General features: G+C 52.9%; 1 protein-coding gene across 13 annotated transcripts in view; it reads right to left on the bottom strand.

The window, feature by feature from the left end:
• Positions 1 to 209: 209 nt before the first annotated feature.
• The window catches only part of STAMBPL1 (STAM binding protein like 1), a 37,480-nt gene continuing 18,016 nt past the window's right edge, over positions 210 to 19,673 (bottom strand). For 7 of the 13 annotated variants that reach the window (XM_072723591.1, XM_072723594.1, XM_072723595.1 and 4 more), the window contains 7 exons: positions 18,644 to 18,739; positions 16,840 to 17,197; positions 15,938 to 16,062; positions 13,802 to 13,939; positions 4,576 to 4,688; positions 3,597 to 3,696; positions 210 to 2,903 (listed from right to left, as the gene is read on the bottom strand). In XM_072723591.1, the coding sequence (XP_072579692.1) occupies positions 2,847 to 2,903; positions 3,597 to 3,696; positions 4,576 to 4,688; positions 13,802 to 13,939; positions 15,938 to 16,062; positions 16,840 to 17,197; positions 18,644 to 18,739 (987 nt within the window). In that variant the 3' untranslated portion in view covers positions 210 to 2,846. Of the gene's footprint in view, positions 2,904 to 3,596; positions 3,697 to 4,575; positions 4,689 to 11,681; positions 12,430 to 12,720; positions 13,940 to 15,937; positions 16,063 to 16,839; positions 17,198 to 18,643; positions 18,740 to 19,673 lie in introns of those variants that run through there. The other 6 variants (XR_011994743.1, XR_011994745.1, XR_011994742.1 and 3 more) reach the window with 5 other exon arrangements.

Below are 19,673 nucleotides of genomic sequence, written 5' to 3'. Positions count from 1 at the left end.
AAAACGGCCAGGGACGGGCTGCAAGCACGCTCGGTGCGGCGGTCCGCAAGGGGCACCTCCCGGGCCCTTCCCTTGCCCTCTGCGCGGCCCCAGCTACGCCCGGATCCTGGTACCTTCCTCGCTAAATAGTGAAATTCTCTCCCCTGGATTCTCGCCACCATTTCCACTTCTTTAGCTTCTCTCTGATTATTCAAACATACACAGGAATATGGACTTTATGAAATCCTTTTAATTATAAGAACAGTATAAAATTAAAATCATACGGATAAAACATAAATATAAAATATATGGCTTTAAAGACCCCCCCCCCCCAAAAAAAAACCCTTTCTTGATTTTTTTTCTTGGCAACCAGTACCTAGTATGACTTCCTACTGGTGACTGTTGGGAAACTACCTTCTCAGTGGGTAAGCCCGTCAATCCACTTGAAGGCACTTCAGCACCAGATCACGGGGAGGAGAGTAACAGCTTTCATATTCTCACCGACGTGTGATCATGGGCTTTCAGGGCGTGTACAACAGCACTTCCATAAAGCATGACAAACAGATACGGTATTTGCTTGTTGGCACCTGCCTTGTGATGTGGGTGCCTGTACGCCACCCCCCCTCCCAGATTCCACATGTTGAAATCCAGTCCCCAGTGTGACGGACTGTGGAGGTGGGGCCTTTGGGGCAATTGCACCACGAGGGGGGATCCCTGATGGTGGGATGAGTGTCCTTCTCTGGGGAGATGAGCTTTCTCTACCTCATGAGGACGTGGCCATCTGTAAACCCGGCAGCCAGCCCCCACGCAGCCCCCAAACGTGCCGGCCTGACCCTAGGCCTCCAGAACTGTGGAAAACGAGGACCTGTCGTCTCAGCACCCGTGTCTGGTGTTTTGATCAGGGCAACCCACTGGGATATGCCTTCCCTCACTGAGGAGGCTCCTTGGACATGAGTGTGATGAATCTCTGGGACCCCTGACGCAGCCGTCCCCAAGGAGCACAGACCCTAGAAGAGGATGCGCATTCCTTAAAGGAAGGAGACTCTGCTGTCTTTGGAACAGAGAACACAGCAGGTGCCTCTATGAGGAACATGGAGCCGCATGTTCCCTCCCTCCCTCGATCAACGCCAAGCACTCAACGTTTCTCAAGCATCCTCTGGACAGGAAACTTTCTCTCACGACGTGATCCCGTCACAACATGCCAGGCACATGACATCTGCTCTCCACGTTTTGGGATCACCGTGGCTGGTTTCCCAACCATGACCCCAGGCCCGGTCCCCACAGTCGTGATAGTACAGCTTCCGTCGTGACCTGCATGTCCACAGCGTGGAACGAGGTTGGGAGAGGAACGGAACCAGCCACGGGAGCGACAACAGCATCCAGGAGCTGCTGCAGGAGCTGAGAATGACCACGGACGCCCTGCCCTGCTGTCCTGCGAGGGCCAAGGCCCGCGGGGAAGAAGGTGACCCCTGCCTGGCAACCAAGAGAGTCCTTTCCAGAAAAACAGCAGCACCTTCAGCAAATATTTACAAGGTGCTGTGTGGTGCCACTGCACTGCCGCGATACACTACCACCACTGAGTGGTGTAGACGACAGAAACCGGTTTTCTGAAGGCTGGAAGTCTGAGATCAAGGGTCTGGTTTCTTCGGAAGCATCTTGCCTCAGGAGGGGGCGTCCTCTGCCCCTGTCCACCCGGTCGGCCTCTGCGTCTATGTCTTCGTCCCTCTCTCACAGGACACCTGTCACATTGGGTCAGGGCCCGGTGGCCTCCGTTGACCTGAATCACCTCTTTAATCGTCCCACCTCCGATGCTGTCACATTCTGTCCCCCGCGGTCACCACTCCTAGGTTTTTCCTACTCCTCCAATGTGCCAACATAGTACACAAACCTCCTGTTCTTCTGTTTGATCAAAAAATCCATATTTTTTGATCCAGGTAAATGCTTTTATTATCCAGACACCAGTCACGAGTCCCCACCCATGCCTCGATAAAACCTAACGTCGTATTTATGTTCCCTTATTCAGCTTGAAAGTATTTTTCTGTAGTCCCCATGCCCTGCTTCATAGACAGACCCCTTCCACTGCAGGTGCCCCTTTCAAATTAATCTGTTAATCATTTGGGCTGCAAGGTAGGAGCTCCTTCCCTCGCTTCATTTCTTCTCCCTGTCACCCCGACTCTCACGGCAACAGGCCGTACGCTCTTATCTGAGCTTTTTGAATCCTTCTCTCAGGCGTCTCTGCTTTTCGTCTCATCAGGTTAAGGCATCACGTGCTACCCCAGGCGTCTGGCACCTGCTTCCTAAGCAGAGGCTCGCTCTTCTCTGTCCCCTGGGGTCCACCACAGACGCAACTCTGAGCCGGACCTGCCAACACTCAACGCAGGACGTCTCCACTGGCTGCAGCCACGTTTCCTCTCACAGGTGGAAACAGCTCATCTTCGACCGCAGGGAAGGGTGGCAGAAACAGAGGGCCGGGCTCGGAGACCGCCTGGCACTCAGAACTTCTTGTTTAGATCATGTTTTATAGGAACGAGGGGAAAACAAAATTCAGGGAAGCATCAAAAGCTCTGAAGACGTGCGTAGACATTTCTAGGACTAGCAAATACATTGTTTGCAGCATCGTTTATTGTGTGTAATGGAATCGGCGCATTCACAGTTACTGAAGTTCACACCACTGTGATCACCCTGCAGACAGAGCAACCTGAAAGGAAAAACTTCAAAATGCGCAAGAACAATAAATATCAAACGTTCTGATCTAAAATGTATAAATATAAAATATCAGTCATTTCAGGAAACGTCTTATGAAAATCCTGCAACCTCAGGTCCAGGGACCAGTGTCCGGTGCCAATGGTGCTCGTCTTCAGAACACATCACCTTAGATCCAGCATGGTTATTTTTATGTCTTTTATCGACACATGTTTGCAGACCTAGGGAAAAAAAAGAATTGGTTTTACGTCAGAACGTTTAACACGATTCTCTGCAAAAGGGAATATGAATTTCCTAATTTAAAATGTTCCTAATTTTTGAAAATGTTTCCGATCAGAACAAATAAAATTGTGTTCATTCACTTCCAACAAACACACACATACAGAGGTTGCCAAGTAACTGTCATTTTAGGTAGATTCTGACTTTAATGTTTCTCTGATGTTACGGCTGGAGAAGCACCACGCGAGCAGTTAGAAAAGATGTAGTCGGGTGTCCCTCTGGGGCTGAAGGAAGCCAGCCCAGACGTGTGGTCGCAGTTTTCACTGAACTGTTACAGAAACATTAATCTGGCCACACGGAGCAGAAGGATCCATGGGACAGTCATCTCATTTTCTTTCACTGTTTCCTCCCGGGGTCTGAGGAAACTAGCTCGTGAAGCGTCAGGACGATACATAAATGGAAAGGGGGCTCGTGCACGACTGACCGGCTGCAGGGATACTGGCGTTGCACGTGCAGTAACAGGGCAAGAAATCCGGAGTAACTACAAAGACCGATGACCTCTCAGGGTCAGGAAGCTCCGGGCGAAGCAGTGCAGCGTTTTAGGCCGTAGTGCACCCTCCCCGAATCCGTAAGGACAATAAATAAAGGAAGAGGTGATAAGTAAGTGTGACCAACAGCCAGCACAGTGTACTCACGCTGAACAGCCTAGGGTCCTTGGTGTGTGGGTGAAAGCCCTTCTTTTTACAAGTGGAGACCTCAAGCATGCCGGCGTTGGTGAGCCTGAAAATGCCAGTGCTGTTTCCGGGTGCAAACAAAAGGGACAAAGTCAGAGATCGTTGGGCTGCGGGGGGTGGAATCGTAGGCAGGTCCCACGCCCAGCGCAGACCCCCATGCGGGGCTGGGTCCCACGACCCTGAGGTCGTGACCTGAGCTGAAAACGCGACTGGGGCGCTTCACCACCTTAGCCACCTGCGTGCCCTCACAGTGGTCTTTTAAGCCGACTTTACCACAGGGGTGCAGATGGGGGGTTCCCAGGGGCTGACACCAGCTGCAGGCGCCCAATGGGCCTTGGGGTGGGGGCCGCGGACCCAAACTGTCCCGTGAGGCCGGAAAAGAAGCAGGCCCTGTGGGAGGAGACCCCAGGCGGCACCTACAGCTCCTGTTTGTAATCATGCACACACCGTTCAAAGCAGCAGCACAAGCGTGAGTGGCAGCGGCTGCCAGACCTGGGCACAGCCCTCCACCCCGACCCCCTGCGGCGGCTCCTTCCCACCCCTCCTGACGGGTGGGCCCGAGGGGCCTGGGGCTCCAGGGGCAGGTGTCCTGCTGGCCTCGCGCATGCGGGGCCGCAGCCAAGGTTCCACCCGGAGTTGTCTCACTCCTCGGCTCGTAATCTGTCCTTAGCAGTCACTGTCTCCAACCCTGTGGACAGGCTCTGGAGGTCACCAGCTAAGGCTGGGACTCTTCTCAACACCGAAATAACCCCGTTTATACAGCTAGCGGTCACGCTCCCAGGAGCACCGGGCATTCTGCAGAAAGGACCTTAAGTGACATCAAGCCTGCAGAGCTGCAGGTGGGGGCGGCGACCCTGCGTCCCCAGCAGAGAGCCCACGCCCCGCCTGCCGGCACCTGCCGTGGGTTGCCCCCGCCCCCCCGGGCGCGGTCGGCACTTACTCCTTGTGCTTCGGGGAGCAGATGACAGCAATCGCCTCGGGCAGCATGAGCTGGTAGGAGCAGTGGGTGTGCAGGTCCACGCTGGACAAGAAGGCAGTCTGCGTGGGATGCGTCTGCCAACAGGAAAGAGGAGGGCCTTAACGGGTGGTCGTCGCGGCCCAGGCCACACCACCCTGCAAGAAGTCTCCAGGGACTGGCCTGGTCCTTCTTGACCGTCACTCATCAAATCGGACTTTTACAAACGCTTCACGCCCCCATGGAACGACCACGATCGGGGAGGGGAGCCCTGGCTCGTGCCCGTATGCTTCCTGCTTACTAGGGACACCAGGTCGCCACACCAGGAGCCAGGGGAGTCGCCCCAGCACCCCGTCTCCCACAGGGGCCCGGCGCCTTGAGGTCAGTTGCCCATCGTGCTCACACAGCCACTCAGCGGCACAGCTGGGGTTGGAAATCCAGAGGGACTGTCGGCAAACCCACAGCCGCGAGAGGAAGGCCTTTAGCAGGGTTACCACCCCGCACTGTGCGCCATCCGTGGGCCGTCATTCCCTACAAGCAGGAAAGCAGAAGCCTCGGGGCGCCTGGAGACTGTCGGGGCTCATCCCCCCAGCAAGTGCACACTCGGACGGTGACAAGGACGGGGTCTGCATTGGGAAGTGTATCTTCCAGCTTTGGGGCCATAGGCAGACTTGTGCTTCCGAGACACCGATCGGAGGCTCACACGAGTGTGAAACGCACGTGCACCCATCATGAACTTAGAATTCACAGTCAGCCCCAATTACTCTTGAAAAAGGAAAGAGTCCGGTTTAATCAGGAAACCCAGGTCTTGGCAAGCAGTGTCTGGGTCCTGTGCCTGTTGCTCGCTGGCTGTGTGAGGCTGAGAAGGCCACTTAACCCCACATGCCCATTTCCTCGCTGCTCAAGGACAGCGAGGAAATTATTATTTAATTATTATTTCCTCATCAGGTCGCTGCATTAAAATTAAATATGGTCATCCACGTAAAATCCTCAGGACAGTGCCTAACACAGAAAGGAACCAGATCGTCTGCTGCATCTGTCACTGTCTTTGCTGCCGTTATTTTAATATTTTTTTTATAAATTAATTTTTATTGGTGTTCAATTTTCCAACATACAGAATAACACCCAGTGCTCATCCCGTCAAGTGTCCCCCTAAGTGCCCGTCACCCAGTCACCCCCACCCCCTGCCCTCCTCCCCTTCCACCACCCCTAGTTCCTTTCCCAGAGTTAGGAGTCTCTCATGTTCTGTCTCCCTTTCTGATATTTCCCACACATTTCTTCTCCCTTCCTTTATATTCCCTTTCACTATTATTTATATTCCCCAAATGAATGAGAACATACACTGTTTGTCCTTCTCCGATTGACTTACTGCACTCAGCATAATACCCTCCAGTTCCATCCACGTTGAAGCAAATGGTGGGTATTTGTCGTTTCTAATTGCTGAGGAATATTCCATTGTATACATAGACCACATCTTCTTTATCCATTCATCTTTCGAGGGACACCGAGGCTCCTTCCGCAGTTTGGCTATTGTGGACATTGCTGATAGAAACATCGGGGTGCAGGTGTCCCGGCGTTTCATTGCATCTGAGTCTTTGGGGTAAATCCCCAACAGTGCAATTGCTGGGTCGTAGGGCAGGTCTATTTTTAACTCTTTGAGGAACCTCCACACAGTTTTCCAGAGTGGCTGCAGCAGTTCACAGTCCCACCAACAGTGTAAGAGGGTTCCCTTTTCTCCGCATCCTCTCCAACATTTGTGGTTTCTGCCTTGTTAATTTTCCCCATTCTCACTGGTGTGAGGTGGTATCTCATTGTGGTTTTGATTTGTATTTCCCTGATGGCAAGTGATGCAGAGCATTTTCTCATGTGCATGTTGGCCATGTCCATGTCTTCCTCTGTGAGATTTCTCTTGTCTTTTGCCCATTTCGTGATTGGATTGTTTGTTTCTTTGGTGTTGAGTTTAATAAGTTCTTTATAGATCTTGGATACTAGCCCTTTATCTGATACGTCATTTGCAAATACCTTCTCCCAATCTGTAGGTTGTCTTTTAGTTTTGTTGACTGTACCCTTTGCTGTGCAAAAGCTTCTTATCTTGATGAAGTCCCAATAGTTCATTTTTGCTTTTGTTTCTTTTGCCTTTGTGGATGTATCTTGCAAGAAGTTACTGTGGCCAAGTTCAAAGGGTGTTGCCTGTGTTCTCCTCTAGGATTTTGATGGAATCTTGTCTCACATTTAGATCTCTCATCCATTTTGAGTTTATCTTTGTGTATGGTGAAAGAGAGTGGTCTAGTTTCATTCTTCTGCATGTGGATGTCCAATTTTCCCAGCACCATTTATTGAAGAGACTGTCTTTCTTCCAATGGATAGTCTTTCCTCCTTTATCGAATATTAGATGACCATACATTTCAGGGTCCACTTCTGGGTTCTCTATTCTGTTCCATTGATCTATGTGTCTGTCTTTGTGCCTGTACCACACTGTCTTGATGACCACAGCTTTGTAGTACAACCTGAAATCTGGCATTGTGATGCCCCCAGCTATGGTTTTCTTTTTTAAAATTCCCCTGGCTATTCGGGGTCTTTTCTGATTCCATACAGATCTTAAAATAATTTGTTCTAACTCTCTGAAGAAAGTCCATGGTATTTTGATAGGGGTTGCATTAAACGTGTAAATTGCCCTGGGTAACATTGACATTTTCACAGTATTAATTCTGCCAATCCATGAGCATGGAATATTTTTCCATCTCTTTGTGTCTTCCTCAATTTCTTTCAGAAGTGTTCTGTAGTTTTTAGGGTATAGATCCTTTACCTCTTTGGTTAGGTTTATTCCCAGGTATCTTATGCTTTTGGGTGCAATTGTAAATGGGATTGACTCCTTAGTTTCTCTTTCTTCAGTCTCATTGTTAGTGTATAGAAATGCCATTGATTTCTGGGCATTGATTTTGTATCCTGCCACGCTACCAAATTGCTGTATGAGTTCTAGCAATCTTGGGGTGGAGGCTTTTGGGTTTTCTATGTAGAGTATCATGTCATCGGCGAAGAGGGAGAGTTTGACTTCTTCTTTGCCAATTTGAATGCCTTTAATGTCTTTTTGTTGTCTGATTGCTGAGGCGAGGACTTCCAGAACTATGTTGAACAGCAGTGGTGAGAGTGGACATCCCTGTCTTGTTCCTGATCTTAGGGGAAAGGCTCCCAGTACTTCCCCATTGAGAATGATATTTGCTGTGGGCTTTTCGTAAATGGCTTTTAAGATGTCGAGGAAAGCTCCCTAGAGGGAGCTGTTGGAGCCCAACACTCTGAAGGGTTTTGATCAGGAATGGATGCTGTATTTTGTCAAATGCTTTCTCTGCATCTAATGAGAGGATCATATGGTTCTTGGTTTTTCTCTTGCTGATATGATGAATCACATTGATGGTTTTACGAGTGTTGAACCAGCCTTGTGTCCCGGGGATAAATCCTACTTGGTCGTGGTGAATAATTTTCTTAATGTGTTGTTGGATCCTATTGGCTAGTATCTTGTTGAGAATTTTTGCATCCATGTTCATCAGGGATATTGGTCTGTAATTCTCCTTTTTGGTGGGGTCTTTGTCTGGTTTTGGAATTAAGGTGATGCTGGCCTCATAGAACGAATTTGGAAGTACTCCATCTCTTTCTATCTTTCCAAACACCTTTAGTAGAATAGGTATGATTTCTTCTTTAAACGTTTGATAGAATTCCCCTGGGAAGCCATCTGGCCCTGGACTCTTGTGTCTTGGGAGGTTTTTGATGACTGCTTCAATTTCCTCCCTGGTTACTGGCCTGTTCAGGTTTTCTATTTCTTCCTGCTCCAGTTTTGGTAGTTTGTGGCTTTCCAGGAATGCGTCCATTTCTTCTAGATTTCTTAATTTATTGGCGTAGAGCTGTTCATAATATGTTTTTAAAATCGTTTGTATTTCCTTGGTGTTGGTAGTGATCTCTCCTTTGTCATTCATGATTTTATTAATTTGAGTCTTCTCTCTTCTTTTTAATAAGGCTGGCTAATGGTTTATCTATCTTATTAATTCTTTCAAAGAACCAACTCCTGGTTCTGTTAATCTGTTCCACAGTTCTTTTGGTCTCGATTTCGTTGAGTTCTGCTCGAATTTTAATTAACTCTCTTCTTCTGCTGGGCGTGGGGTCCATTTGCTGCTTTTACTCTAGCTCCTTTATGTGTAAGGTGAGCTTTTGTATTTGAGTTCTTTCCAGGTTTTGAATGGATGCTTGTATGGCGATGTATTTCCCCCTCAGGACTGCTTTTGCTGCATCCCAAAGATTTTGAACAGTTGTATCTTCATTCTCATTAGTTTCCATGAATCTTTTTAATTCTTCCTTAATTTCCTGGTTGACCTTTTCATCTTTTAGTAGGATGGTCCTTAACCTCCACGTGTTTGTGGTCCTTCCAAATTTCTTGTTGTGATTAAGTTCTAATTTCAAGGCATTATGGTCTGAGAATATACAGGGGACTATCCCGATCTTTTGGTATCGGTTCAGACCCGATTTGTGACCCAGTATGTGGTCTATTCTGGAGAAAGTTCCATGTGCACTTGAGAATAATGTGTATTCAGTTGAGTCTGGATGTAAAGTTCTGTAGATATCTGTGAAATCCATCTGGTCCAGTGTATCATTTAAAGCTCTCGTTTCTTTGGAGATGTTGTGCTTAGAAGACCCATCGAGGGTAGAAAGAGCTAGAATGAAGTCACCAAGTATAAGTCTATTATTATCTAAGTATTTCTTCAGTTTGGTTATTAATTGGTTTAAATATTTGGCAGCTCCCACATTCGGGGCATATATATTAAGGACTGTTAAGTCCTCTTGTTGGATAGATCCTTTGAGTATGAGATAGTGTCCCTCTTCATCTCTCACTATAGTCTTCGGGGTAACTTTTAATTTATCTGATATAAGGATGGCTACCCCTGCTTTCTTTTGAGGACCATTTGAATGGTAAATGGTTCTCCAACCTTTTATTTTCAGGCTATAGGTGTCCTTCTGTCTAAAATGAGTCTCCTGTAGACAGCAAATAGATGGGTCCTGCTTTTTTATCCAGTCTGAAACCCTGCGCCTTTTGATGGGTTCATTAAGCCCGTTCACGTTCAGAGTTACTATTGACAGATATGAGTTTAGTGTCATCATCATATCTATTCAGTCCTTGTTTTTGTGGATTGTTCCGCTGAACTTCTTCTTAAAGGGGAATTTTAAGAGTCCCCCTTAAAATTTCTTGCAGAGCTGGTTTGGAGGTTACATATTCTTTCAGTTCCTGCCTGTCTTGGAAGCTCTTTATCTCTCCTTCCATTCTGAATGAGTCTTGCCGGATAAAGTATTCTTGGCTGCATGTTCTTCTCATTTAGGACCCTGAATATATCCTACAGCTCTTTCTGGCCTGCCAGGTCTCTGTGGAGAGGTCTGCTGTTACCCTAATACTCCTCCCCATAAAAGTCAGGGACTTTTTGTCTCTTGCTGCTTTAAGGGTCTTCTCCTTATCTTTGGAATTTGCAAACTTCTCTATTAGATGTCAAGGTGTTGAACGGTTTTTGTTGATTTTAGGGGGGTGGATCTCTCTGTCTCCTGGATCTGAATGCCTGTTTCCCTTCCCAGATTAGGAAGTTTTCAGCTAAGATTTGTTCAAATACATATTCTGGCCCTCTGTCCATTTCGGCGCCCTCGGGAACCCCAATTAAACGTAGGTTTTTCTTCCTCAGGCTGTCGTTTATTTCCCTTAATCTGTCTTCATGGTCTCTTAATTGTCTGTCTCTTTTTTCCTCAGTTTCCCTCTTTGCTATCAACTTGTCTTCTATGTCAGTCACTCGTTCTTCCACCTCGTTAACCCTCGTCGTTAGGACTTCTAGTCTGGATTGCATCTCATTCGATTGATTTTTAATTTCTGCCCGATTGGATCTAAATTCTGCAGTCACGAAGTCTCTTGAGTCCTTTATGCTTTTTTCTAGAGCCACCAGTAGCTGTATAATAGTGCTTCTGAATTGGCTTTCTGACACTGAATTGTAATCCAGATTTTGTAACTCTGTGGGAGAGAGGGCTGTTTCTGATTCTTTATTTTGAGGTGAGGTTTTCCTTCTAGTCATTTTGCTCAGTGCAGAGTGGCCAAAAACAAGTTGTATTGGGAAAAGGAGAAAAAGAGAGAGAGAGAAGGAAAGAAAAGAGAAAAAGAAAAAAGAGAAAAAAGGAAAAACGAGAAGAAAAAGAGAAAGAAAAAGAAAGGAAGGTGAAAAAAAGGGGGGTGGGGGAAGCAATCTGAAATCAAAAAGAAAGAAAGAAAAAAAACACAAAACAAAACAAACAAACAAAAAAAAACACGGAGTATCTTCTGATCCTGTATACTTTAAGTCCCTTGACTTCCCCTGGAACTTGTCCGTCTAGCTGGTCTTCTGGAGGAGGGACCTGCTGTGCTGATTCTCAGGTGTTAGCACTTGGGGGAGCTGCTCTGCCCCTACCTGGTGCAGGGCTCAGTGGGGGTTGTTCACCCCGTGAGGCCCCAGGAGGAACAACCGCAGTGGCGGGGCCAGCTCTGCAGCCCTGGAGTCAGCCTCCGCAGTAGCTCCGGGGCTCTCCGTCTGCAGGGCCTGGATGCTCCGGGCGGGGCCGCTGATCTGCTCAGCTCGGGGCAGGAGCGTCCTTGCTGTCCTGGGCCCTCCCGGCCTCTGCCTGTCCCAGGGGAGGCCGGATCCTGGGCTGTGTCCCGGCGCCCTGTGCTCTGGGGCCTGCGCTGTTGGTTTCGCGCTCCCGCCCTGCAGCCCCCTCCGCGGAGCCGCCGCCCGAGCCCCTCCGAGCTGCTCCGGGTCCCGCCATGCAAGCTGCAGCCCTTAGGTAGCTCGGGGCATCTCTCAGGGCACAGGTGCCTGTTAGTGTCCCCGGGAGCCCGAGGGCATCCCCGCCCTCCTGAGTCCTGCTACAACTCCCTGCGGGCCCCGTTCCGCCCAGGAAGGTTGGTGCAGCTCCTGCTCCTCCGGGACGGGGTTCTCCTGTCCTGGGGACACTCGCCCCGGCCTCAGCCCGGCTCCTCACGGGGCCCCTCCCCCTTGGAGGCCTTTTGTGTCTTTATTTCTTTTTCCCCGTCTTCCTACCTTGAGAGAAGCGCGAACTCTTCTCACTGTAGCATTCCAGCTGGTCTCTCTTTAAATCTCAGGCCGAATTCGTAGATTTTCAGGATGATTTGAAGGTTATCTAGGTAATTTGGTGGGGACAGGTGACTTGGGTACCCTACTCTTCTGCCGTCTTGCCCCTCCTCCCGTTATTTTAATATTGTCATTTTTATGGAGGCAGGCGGTCAGGGAGAAGGAGGGGGTCTCAAGCAGACTCCCCGCTGAGTGCAGTCCCACGCAGGGCCCGATCGCAAGACTCGAGATCGTGACCTGAGTCAGAACCAAGGGTTTGCGGCTTAACCGGCTGAGCCGCCCGGCGCCCAGCATCGCCATCGCCAACTACAGGGTGTGGAGCCGTAAGACAGCTTCGTGCCTTACGCTTAGCGACGGCCTGCTGGGGGAACGCGAGCTCTTACCACTCACTGGACTTAAGAGATTTAGGAGAACGAAGGGAAGAGGTGTTGACATCTATTTACGGATGAGAAGTGTTCTGCGGGGAAGGAGTATCTGGTGCTCTTGGTCTACAAAGACACAGGCCAACTGAGGACCGGGATTATCCCACCTTTTCTAACCCAGAGCATTCGTGAGGCTGTGAGGACGAGGTTCTGCCCGCCTGCTGACCTGTGCAAACCTGCTGTCACCACGTGGAGCCATCAATGCCATCGGCGGGGAGGGGGGGTGTTGTACAAACTGCGCAGAGGTCTCCAGAGCTCCGGGCGGCAGCAAGTGACTGTCGGACATACACAGTGCTCAGCGGCCCCGGGGCTCACAGACTGAATGCGCGCGGCGCATGCCCGAGCCCCTCCTTTCTGCCAGGAGCAGTCACATGCACCCCAGAAAAAGCGCTCCTCCATGGAGAGCGATGCAGCCGCTACCCCCACGGATAGAAGGACCAAGGCATGGCCGTGCCCCGGACACTGATGGCCGCAGATGCCACTGGCTGCGATGGCGGGCCGGGCTCTGAGCGGGTCACCCCACGCGTTATCTCATTTGACTGTGCTGAGGAAAGTGCTGTGTTTACCTAGGAATCATGCCACGGAATTCACGGACTCCTCTCCTCTAACACAGGCCGGGGTAAGCTGGTTACCGTGGCGGCTGTTCCGCGGACGGTGACACGGATGCGCGGATTGCTTACCTAACGGGCCCACGTTCCTGTAATGAATTCTGAGCAGAGCTAAGATCTGAACGCGGGTGTTTTCATTCATAAGCCCTTTCGGGGCACCTGGGGGGCTCTGTGGCTGAGCGTCTGCCTTCAGCTCAGGGTGTGACCCTGGGGGCCCAGGATCGAGTCCCACATCGGGCTCCCCGCAGGGAGACTGCTTCTGCCTCTGCCTGGGTCTCTGCCTCTCTCTGGGTCTCTCATGAATGAATAAATCTTTAAAAAAAAAATTCATAAGCCCTTTCTCACGCCTACGATGGCCTGGTAGGTGCTGGAACCCAGGATTGCTCCACCATGGCTGTTTACACAGTGGTACCTTCCTCCCTGGCCCGCGGGGGAGAAGCAGAAGGATGCATGGCCCCTGTTTGGTATATAAAAATATCTGCTTAAAAAAAACTTTTTCTGGGGCACCTGGGAGGCTCCGTGGGGGGAGCGTCTGCCTTCAGCTCAGGTCGTGATCTCAGGTCCTGAGATCGAGTCCCGCATGGGCTCCCTGCCGCGTGGGGAGACTGCTCCTCCCTCTGCCTCTCTTTCTCATGAATAAATTAATAAAATACCAAAAAAAATGTTTTGGAAGTTCTCTTAGAACAACGCACTGTTGGCCCACGGTAAAGAGAAAGAGAATATCAAAGAGTGTCTCATCAAGTCCATTAAAAACCTGACATGGTCCCCGTCAGGCCACATAAAATCATTGAAGGGGGTCACCCAATTTCCAACTGTTTCTCTGTCTCGACACTGGACGGTGAGGGAAAAGAGCAGAGCAGAGCGCTGCCCAATCGGACTCGGCAGCAGACCCGGCCCGACGCCGTGGGGACACTCATGGCACTTGAAACAACCAGAAAGAAGAAACGATTCCAAGGAAGCTCCATTTCCTCGAGGAGGAACGCAGCCCCCGCCCCCCCACACCTGCGGAAAAGACACCGAACCCCGAGGCCCCACGTACATGGATCCAGCCCAGCGTGAGGAGGCCGTGTTGGTCCTGCACACTGAATAGTTCCTCCACGTTCTCCACGTCGCAGTAGTCCGGCCCCGCGGACTGCTTTGGCACGATCACATGCGTGATGGTGAATTCATTGTGCGTCTGAAAAACAAGTAGCGAAAAGAATAACCAGCATCTGAGAGAGAAAAATGGCAAGACCCCACAGGCTGAGCTGGAAGCAGGGCGCTTCGCGGTGAGACGAGAGACGACCCGCCGCCCGCAGCCCCCCGCCGTGGACCCTGAGAATCAGCCTCACATGTCACAGTGGCTAACCTGCCAGAAGTCCGGGGGCCGTTCTCGGGGGCCCGTAACCTATTCTCACGATGGAAAACGTAGACAGGAGTGAGCGTCCCAGGCTGGTCCGTGAGAGGTCAGTCAACAAACAATGTCTTGATATGTTACGTTTGCGATGGAAAAACTCAGAGATCACAACAAAACAGCAGATGCATTGGAGGGGGGATGCTATGGGGAGTCCGTGGCTGTGCTGGGGGCACTCTGCGGTGTGCGGGGGTCGAAGGTCTCGTTCATATGTGACTGTACGTAACTTCACATCCTTCCCCAAATCTCTTCTGCTACTGGGTGGACTCACAGGGACTTAGTTCTCCACCATTAAGGTAATGTTTTGGGTTTGCATTTAGAGAAAAAGGAAAGCCCCCACATTACTGCCTTCAGGGGAAGGGGCGGCGGGGGCTCAGGCGGGGGTGCTCATGCTGGGCGGGCTATCCACCCCCGCACCACCTTCCCTCGGGGCCGGGGCTCTCCTGCAGACGGGGTGCGCGTCCTGCGGCCTCCACTGCGGCTCTCCCCTCCACACTTGTCACCCTGTCGTGGCTGACTTTATGCCTTCCGGCCCGAGTGAACGGCCCATCTCGGGATCGCCCCAACGTCCCAGAGGAGAGCCGCGCCCAGTCCCCAGTGGCCGGGCCATCCTGTCCTCCCACGAGCAGGCCAGCCCCGCCGACAGGAGGCACCCGGCTGCTCCTTCAGAGGCGCCCCTGGGGCACCGCAGGGCCGAGGCCACGGCCACGTGAGGCTACGGCTGCCGACAGCTGCTTTGGGCGCAGCTGTGTGATGGAGGGAGTGGCGAGCGGACAGCGATGCACCATCAAGCCAACCAGGTAGGACCCATGTCTTGAGGGAGCAACCACCGCACGCCGCTGGGGAGGTGAACCAGGTGGCGGTGAGGATGCAGCAGGTGTGCAGCTGCTGTCACCCCGTCTCCTGGAGGACCAGGGAGGAGCGGGAGTGCGGCAGGGAGGACGTGTGCTCAGTGAAACGGTCGGTTAAGCCACAGTTCCCCGGATCAGTGTTTAGGCGGAAAACGTGCCCGGACCCAAGTGACTCCACGAAGGGCACTTCCCACAAGACATGACTCGCCTTCCTTGCAGGTGCAGATCCAATGTGTCTTCTGTTGCTTGTCCTTCTATATTCACATTATCTTTCATCACATATTCAGATAAAATTCTCCGTAACGTAAATAGGGCCTGTGCTGAGAGGTCAGCTGGCCGAAACTACCGCCTGAAACTAAGGAAAACAGCCAAACCCTGGTCTTACTCCGCGTGTTTCTGCGAAAGGAAGGCCAGACAACGCCTGCAGAGTTAACGACGTGACTGTCCATCACAGGGACAGCTGCGGCGGGGATGTGGTCTAGGGAATCCGAAGACCTGACGTCCATCATTGTTCTTTATTTTAGAGATTGTATTTACTTATTTTAGAGAGAGCGCGCGAGTGAGCAGGGTGCAGGACAGAGGCAGAGGGAGAGACCCTAAGTAGACTCCCTGCTGGATCCCATGACCTTGACATCATGACCTGAGCTGAAACCAAGACTCGGACGCTCAACGGGCTGCACCACGCAGGCGCCCCGGGTCCCTCATTTTTCTAGACCGAGACTTAATACGCGGCTTGATGCATTTACGACTGGCTTCTGTGTCCCGTGTCCTGGAAGCGTCAGTCTGTTAGCGACAACAGCTGTCAGTGGACTACGTCGGCCACGTCGTCATGTGTGCGGCCCTCGGGGTGATTCTACCCTGCTGTGCTCGTCACCCGTCAGTGGCGCCCCCGCGTGTGTGCTGGGCAGGGGGACAGGAACACAGGCCGTACCAGTTTTCCACAGAGAATTCCACAGGTTTCTATTCCTCTCACTGTATTAGATTCCGCCAGCAGCAGAAATTTGTGGCAAAGGTCTCTTGGTAAAACTACACGCCGCAGGCCTTCAACCACTAAGTCTACGAGAGAGCAAAGGCAGAAAGAGCTAAAGACACGTTCCCGCGTCCCGGCCACCAGAGCTGCGTCAGCGCGACCGGGCCAAGAGAAATACAGGGACGTGGCGTCCCGGGCGGGCGCTCCCTGTACTTCCGCAGCCCGAGAGGCGAGCTCAGCGAGGACGGCGGGGCCCGGGCATGACCACGCGGGTGGCTCAAGCCGGACCCACTCTGCCCCTGCGGGGCAGCTGCAGGGGCCACAGACAGCGGCACAGACCTCGGGCCGCGGCGGACGTTCCCCGCTCGGCTCCCCTGTGACCCTGCGTCTCCGCGGACGCCGGGGTCGGTACTAGGGGCGCTGATCTTAGCAGCGATTAGCAGGAGGGGAACGCGTTAAGCGGCTGCCTCTCCTGACTCCTCAGGTGACCGGAAGCAAACGCCATCCGGCCGCGTCTCGGGTGGGGCGGCCACTGCTGGGCTCTGGGAAGGGGGGCGAAGCCGGGCCCCCGCAGGCCACCTGCCGGCCACAGCCCCCGCGCACGGCAGCCTGGGCACTGGCTTTGCGGGTTTAAGCGAAGGTCATGCAACCTGCCCAGCACCTTGCCAGCGGGTGTTCGCCTCTAACGCTCCCGCGGCTCGGGGTTGAACACGGGCCAGAAACTGAAGGCTTGCAATGCCCCTCCCTCCTCCCCCGTCTCTGTACCAGACACTGCAGGCCGCGACCCGAGGGCTGCGCCAAGGGGCAACGACACCGCTGCGCGCTCGGGTCCCAGGAGGGGCCGCCCGCGGATGGTCACTTACTCTGCACGGCGCTCAGGGTGGCGGCGGGCTTCAGGGCCCGGGTCACAGGTGGAGAGTGGCCAGCACAGCTGGTGGCGCGGCTGGGAGCGGGCAGGTCTGCGAAGGCACCGAGCAGGGACTCGTCGTGCTGCGCAGAGAAGCAGGACACAGCGCCCCCGTCGATCTGCTCCGGCGGCGCCGGGCCTTCCTGGCTCCGCATCTGGCCCCGAGCTAATTCTTGCTTCTTGAGCTGGTCCTCGAAGAAAAGGAACTGCTCCGATTCCAGCTGCTGCTGCCGCATCTGGGCCACCCGCTTCCTTTCGGCCTCGATCAGGCTTTGATGCTCCAGTTGTTTGAGGATTTCGGCCTTATACTTGTTCTGGAAAACGCAGTTGCCGAACAAGAGTTAGTTTCCAAGGCAACGCCACCAAACTGGGACCAGCCGGTTCCAGGCTGGCAGCGGAGAGGCAGACGCTGCGATGTGCCCGTGGGGACGCGAGCGTCACGGCCAACGCCGTCCGCCTGCTCAGGGCAGCAGGCCAGGCCGCCCAGATCCCCGAGCCGCGGCCGCCCAGCCCTCCGCTCCCCAGGGCTCCCAAGGACATCACGGGGTCCAAACCCCTCCAGGCAGTATCTGGTCAGAGACTAGGAATCTTCAATTAGCTCCTCAGGTGGTTCTGATGAAAACTAGCTTGAGGCGGGCAGGCACCCCCGCGCAGCACCTGGCGGCCCCGAGCCACTGCAGTCTGGTCGGAAGGGCTGGGCCCGACTCAGCAGGTGCAGGGGTCCAACAAGCCCCGGGGGACGCCTGCCGCCCAGGCTGTGCTCCGTCTCTGCGAGACGCCTCCCGAGGGAGCCCCGGGGATCCTGCCGGCCACTGTGACACACGGGCAGCATTAGGGCTGGCCAGGCCCTCCTGCCCAGGACCCTGCAGGGACGACCTTGCGCTCGCCAGCGTGAAGGGGGACCGGCCCGGGCCCTTCTCTCTGCGCGGTCGCCTTGCCTAAGCCTCCGAGAACATCCTCCTCTCTTCACGGGGCAAGTCGACCCAAGTCCTCACCCTCCACACCCGAGGGACGCCCTCTCTGCCCTGCGGCCGAGCCCTGCACTCCCAGCTGACTCGCAGCGATGCTCCCGGGCCGTGTTCACAGTTCATGACACTGAGCCAAGGTGACAGCACGAGTGACAAGTCCAAAGCACACAAGCGTGCAATGGAACGAAAAGCAGAGCCACCTACACAACGATGGCAAACACGGGAGGAGCTCAAGCATTAAACTGGAGGTCCTAGAGACGGGCCGATGGCTTCTCCAAGGCCTCTCAACCCGAGACCTCACTGTCGCTGTCCCTCTTTCTGTGGTGACGACCCAGAAGCCACCAGCCATTGGTGCTACGACCACATCTCATACGGTCAGCGGTTATTCCCTCTCAAGGCAACCTTGGCATTTCCAAGGCCAAAATAATAAGATGCATTGGAAACCACCTCCCGTTCCCCTGCCTCTGCCGCCTCCAGTCACCACCAAAGAGCGGCCGCCCACCCCACGGTCCCAGCGGCAAGAGTTGGTCAAAGGCTCCATTTAAATCACTGTAGGAAATTTATTTTCTAATGCACCACATGATCAGATATTGCAGGGAAATGAAATTACGCCATGTTTGGTGCAAGCGCTTAACCTGCACGTCGACATGAATTTTTTATTGCTCTTACATCACTGCGTCTTTAATTTTTAATTTAAATGCACACGACACTTGCAAAACTCACATGAAAATGAAATTCAAAAAATATTCGCACAGAAAACAGTCACGAAACAATTATACCAGTTGAACTTACTTTGCTTTGCAAATATTCTTGGTACTCTACGTTATATTTCTTTAAAAGGTCCTTTTTCAATTCATCTGTCCTCGGGAATGCAATCTCCTTCAGTTTCTTTTAAAAATATATGTACACACATTGGTTAGCAGGATCCTCGGTACAGTCTCTCAGGTCATCAGCTGAGAAAGAAAAACAGCTGGCACGTGCATTAGACATCGGGACACGAGTAACCGGAGGTGATGGTGGGAACAGAGCCCGTCTGCCGTGGCTCCGGCACACGACCCAGGAGAGGCCGGGGAGAGCGGCGCCCCTTCTCCCCTTCTGCGAGGCCAGCAGGCAGTCCGCGTGGCACCTGTCCCCGGGTAGTGGGTCTGTGGCCGCACACTCACGGTGTACGGTCAGCGGGGCACCAGGAGGGACAGAGGTGCCCCGGGGGCCGGGCCGCCAGGCTCGTCCGTGAGGAGGCACGGATGCCCCTGAGGATCCACATACCCCGGGCCGCTTCCCAGGTCCCCTCAATCGACAGGCTTAGGGGAAGGGCGGGGGATCCGGATCCCAAACGCCTTCTCCGAGAAAATCGGATTCATCCAAGCACCACCCTCCTTCTCAGGAGGGAACGGAGGCCCACGGAGACGCGAGGTCCTGCGCAGCAGCGACTGCCTTTACCATCAGGATCCAAGTCCTCTGACTCTGGCCAGGCTCTTCTGCTAACACTTCCCTTCTCTTAATCTTTCGTCACCTGCCCGCCCCCCTTCACTCCACAAGCATGAACCATGCGCTTTGGGAGAGCTTTATCCTATGGGCAAAAATAAGAATAAAACTAACTGAGAGCAGGAGAGTCGGCTTGGGGGCCCCTGTGGGCTTGAACGAACGAGGGAACTCAGTGGAAATGCTACACGAGGCCTGGCGATGGGTGGCCCTTCAGAAAAGCATCTACCGTTTGACAGAATCTGAGCTCCTGCCAGCAGCCCCAGGCCGGACATGCTGGTGAGAGCCTGTCTCCCACTACCTGTAGGCCACGTGTCGTTGGGCGCTAAGATTTCGTGCT

This window comes from Vulpes vulpes, chromosome 10, assembly GCF_048418805.1.
Source record: "Vulpes vulpes isolate BD-2025 chromosome 10, VulVul3, whole genome shotgun sequence".
NCBI lineage: Eukaryota > Metazoa > Chordata > Mammalia > Carnivora > Canidae > Vulpes > Vulpes vulpes.
This window is presented reverse-complemented; position numbering and strand designations above follow the sequence as displayed.